Source organism: Echinococcus granulosus (assembly GCF_000524195.1).
Source record: "Echinococcus granulosus chromosome Unknown EG_S00009, whole genome shotgun sequence".
Classification (NCBI taxonomy): Eukaryota; Metazoa; Platyhelminthes; class Cestoda; order Cyclophyllidea; family Taeniidae; genus Echinococcus; species Echinococcus granulosus.
In genome coordinates, this window is record NW_020170389.1 from 689,144 (window position 1) to 692,863 (window position 3,720).

Genomic DNA, 3,720 nt, shown 5'->3' on the forward strand with positions numbered 1-3,720 from the left:
AAAATTACCTTTGAACTAAGTGTTACATGGCAGACAAATCCTGGCAACACAAGCGCTATAACAGCACGCCTAACTGGCCCGCAACCGCTCCACTGAAATGAGGGTCTGTCACTGTAAAAAAATCACATATCTAAATCGAATAACGCTACCAGAAATGCAGTGGAAAACTGCAAGTAGACACTTGAGCGTAGCGACCCCATTGAGTATTTGCGTTAATGAAGAACATAAGCCACAATACGGCTCCAGGCCAAAACAAGAGCCGCAGTGTGCAAGCTAACGCCCGACAATTGCATTGGAGAAGCTAATTACAAAGACCCAACCCATCGAGTTAAGGCAATGAGAAAATTATTAAACAACAGTTTGAACATACACAACTGAAATAACAATTATCTTCAGTGCTCCTGCGAGTCCAGGAAACAATTTGAAATGTAACAGCTAAGGCAGCGCAACAAAGTACGCAACCAGAACATTGAAATGGAAAATTTTGGAATCACTGTCGAATTTCTATAAAAGAATGGTCGGCGACAATTACTAAAAATGTTAAAGGAACAGTTAGAGTTGTACAAATCGGCGAAATCTCATTCACACGGCCTGATAAGACCGGATGCTTGATCGCAGGTAGCAGGCAACAATTATGGCAGCCAGTTGGAAAATCGCCACAACGATTGCAAAAATTAAAAGAATGGTTGAGAACCTCATGAAAATATCCTCCATTTTTCCTAGGCAGCCCTAAAATATCATCACAAACAGCTGCATAATAAGCCTGTCATAATTTTTAGTAATAACGCTACTGGTTTGAGAACGTAAAACAGATTTAAACTAAGTGGAAGTGAGGCAAAAGGACTGAACTATTCGCGTAAACAAAGTTGCTAAGTGAGCACAAGAGTTAGTGAATAGGAGCCAATGTCCGCATGTCAAGCAGAATTCAGGTAGTTAACCAAGTGCATTCAAAGGAGAAAACAAAAGCGTAGGAACCCGCATGTGCTACGATTAACCAAGTAAAAAATGCTAGGCATTAAATAGACTCTCCAACATAAACATTTTGAACGTTAATAGGAGTATAGAAGTTTTAAAATTAAAAGGCAATTTTAAAACGTACCTGGTCATAATTCTCACAACTAGAAGGGATGGATTCGTCATAATCAGACGGACCTAGAACACCGCAACACGCAAACTAGTGGGCACTAGAGAGCAAAATCGAAATACCGCTGTTTGAACATTATCCATTATTACAGAATTTCCGCTTTTGGAATTCACCAATTCGTTTTGTAGGAAAGTCTCGATAAGTTCAGGGAGCTAGATATAGAGCTAAAGAAGGAAGTGGAATAAACCTTATCTTTGTAGACGAATCCCAAAACGACAAGAACAAGATCCAGAATGAGGAGTAGGGCGATAATAACTGCAAACTAATATCGCTTGTTAGACAATCTCCCACAACGTACTGCTGTAAGCATGCAAACACTCTCTTTCCAGGCACCGCAACAGCCGAGGAACCCAAGAATACAAATGATGAAGCCTATGGGCAAAAATCCGACGACCACGCCGTATTCCTGTGGCCTCATACTGGTAAAAGTGTTGTTCAAGGTGTAGAGTAAATAACCGGAAAATCCAACGACCGTCAGTCCACATAACTAGATCAAACAAATAAGTACACAAATCAGCAAGCAAAACTGACAACAGCAAAGACTTTATTGAAGAAAATACTAACTGCATGCATGTTTGCCTAGCCAGATTTAACAAGAGTTTGGGCGCATACCGTAATCACAGCACCAACAGAACAGCTACTAGACTTCTAAAACACGGTGCTACTCAGCCAATAATAACAAAGAGGACTCCAAAAAATTTAAGAAACCCGTCGTGGTACAGCAGTCACCACTCGTTTACCCAAAGGTAGCGAGGGGAAGACAAGATGACACGGGTTCATGGCCAACTAATCGGTGTACCCTCTCACCATCATAACGTGATAACAGACCTCGCCATATGTATAACTTTTCCGCAAGAAAGCTTACAAATACGAAGAAATTGAAAATTATCGTCAAGACACGCAGACAATTAGGGCCCCCAGACAGAACAGCCATGACAGCAGAGAACGACCTTTCCTTCGTCAAGCGAAGCTGTAACTGAGCTTAATGATTGAAACAAATCATCCGTGGCACAACTTCCCAAACACTTCAAGCAAATTTCGGGTAGATGTCTTTGCTTTTGCTTAAATATGAGCTCCTTCGTAGTGCATGTCTAAAGAATATAATAAAGTCCGAAAGTGAACGCAATTATCTAAAGTTAAATGGTCATAACTTCGGTAAATAAATACATGATTAAGTCAAAAATAAAGCAAATCATTCAAAAGCTTACCTTTAAAATTTGATAAGTTAGCACCTTGTTTATGTCGGCCAATTGCAGAAGCTGCTTATTCGGATCAATCTGAGCTTTACTTACCTACCTTTGTTAATGAAGCCTCTATACATTGCAAAGTCGCTTTCCGATTTGGAAAATATGTGTCAGTTACGTTTGTCAAACGACCCCCTAAAAAATACAACGAATTTGATCATGCGTTTGTTCAAAGAGGCGTCGATGCTTCGATACAGTGATGAGGAAAGAGCATTCATTTTCTATGCTAGGGGACTAAACCTTTTTGCAAGTGTTGAAACTGAGAGCATCTCTAACATTTCCTATGAGGTTTGTTTTCCCATTTTTTCCTTATAACTGCAGTTGCGATCGCAATATGAAAGCGCTAAGGATGCTTACGCTAGGCTACGAGAAAGACTGGGTCTGAGATATGAGATGGAACGAGGGATATTGCTCCTGGACAAACTCCCCGTTTGTGATGATCCGATACTCAGCGAATCATTTGGAATGGTATAGTTACTAATAATTGTGGGCCATTCTTATTCTAAGGAACCAAAACAATTTCCAGGACGTTGGATGCCTCCCATTTGTTTACACGATGCGGTCGCAAAAGGAGAGGATATTTTTATAATTGATGTGCGATCTAAAGAAGAGTACTCAAGGAAGAAAATTGCGAAAATACCCCAAATTAACCTTGGCGTCCAAATCACCTATGGGTAGTTTTCTTTTGCATTTTCATACACGTTTTGCGGAATCTAACAGCGTTTAGTAGCCTATTTTTCCTTGAAGGGAATTTCGTTTACCCTCTCGATGCTAACACAGCTCACTATTTGTGCCACTAATTGTTCCGATTGCATACATTATACACGTAGGCCAGTTTTTCTTGGTTGTTGTTATTTTAGTCAAACAATAAGTGCGGTGGAAAAAAGAATGGATGATGAACAGCGCAACCAATGGAAATTACATAAATTGGCGAGGATGATCGTTCTTTTGGACAGGGACTCTGGTGGCGAGCTGATCGAAAAACCAGACGATGCTGAGAAGTGTCCACTGCATACAAAACATCCCCTAAAGATAATGTATGATGCACTAGTAACTGTAAGTCCTACAGTGGTTATTGTAAATATCTGCATTAAATACAATTTTAGATTATCCTTACTTAATCAAGTGCTTTATTGATTAGATCTCATCACACATCCTACAATAAGCTAATCAAGGTGTGTACTCAGGTGCGTGCGGTTAGTGGTCAACAGCATGGAGGCTAATTAGCAATGTTATCGTGCGGGGTTGTTTTAACGCCTTATTGAGAAGTAACGTTTTTGAACTCTGCAAAGGGTGGTCTGATGCCGGTTAGTTGTAAGGTCTTTTGGACGT

At 40.2% G+C, this 3,720-nt stretch overlaps 2 protein-coding genes across 2 annotated transcripts in view; one reads left to right on the forward strand and one right to left on the reverse strand. All coding sequences in view use genetic code 11, as the record gives it.

The window, feature by feature from the left end:
* Window positions 1–582: 582 nt before the first annotated feature.
* On the reverse strand, window positions 583–2,078 carry EGR_02099 (integral membrane protein; the record flags this gene model as incomplete). The annotated part of the gene is made up of 6 exons (XM_024491348.1): window positions 583–729; window positions 1,100–1,174; window positions 1,207–1,296; window positions 1,332–1,406; window positions 1,443–1,631; window positions 2,010–2,078. 6 exons carry the CDS (start codon window positions 2,076–2,078, stop codon window positions 583–585), a joined length of 645 nt encoding a protein of 214 aa, XP_024354201.1.
* A 370-nt stretch (window positions 2,079–2,448) lies between these two features.
* The window catches only part of EGR_02100 (Ubiquitin hydrolase), a gene marked incomplete at both ends in the record, with an annotated part of 5,910 nt that continues 4,638 nt past the window's right edge, over window positions 2,449–3,720 (forward strand). Inside the window, 4 exons of the mRNA XM_024491349.1 lie at window positions 2,449–2,676; window positions 2,710–2,856; window positions 2,896–3,062; window positions 3,249–3,444. Coding sequence (XP_024354202.1) covers window positions 2,449–2,676; window positions 2,710–2,856; window positions 2,896–3,062; window positions 3,249–3,444 — 738 coding nt within the window. The remainder of the gene's footprint in view (window positions 2,677–2,709; window positions 2,857–2,895; window positions 3,063–3,248; window positions 3,445–3,720) is intronic.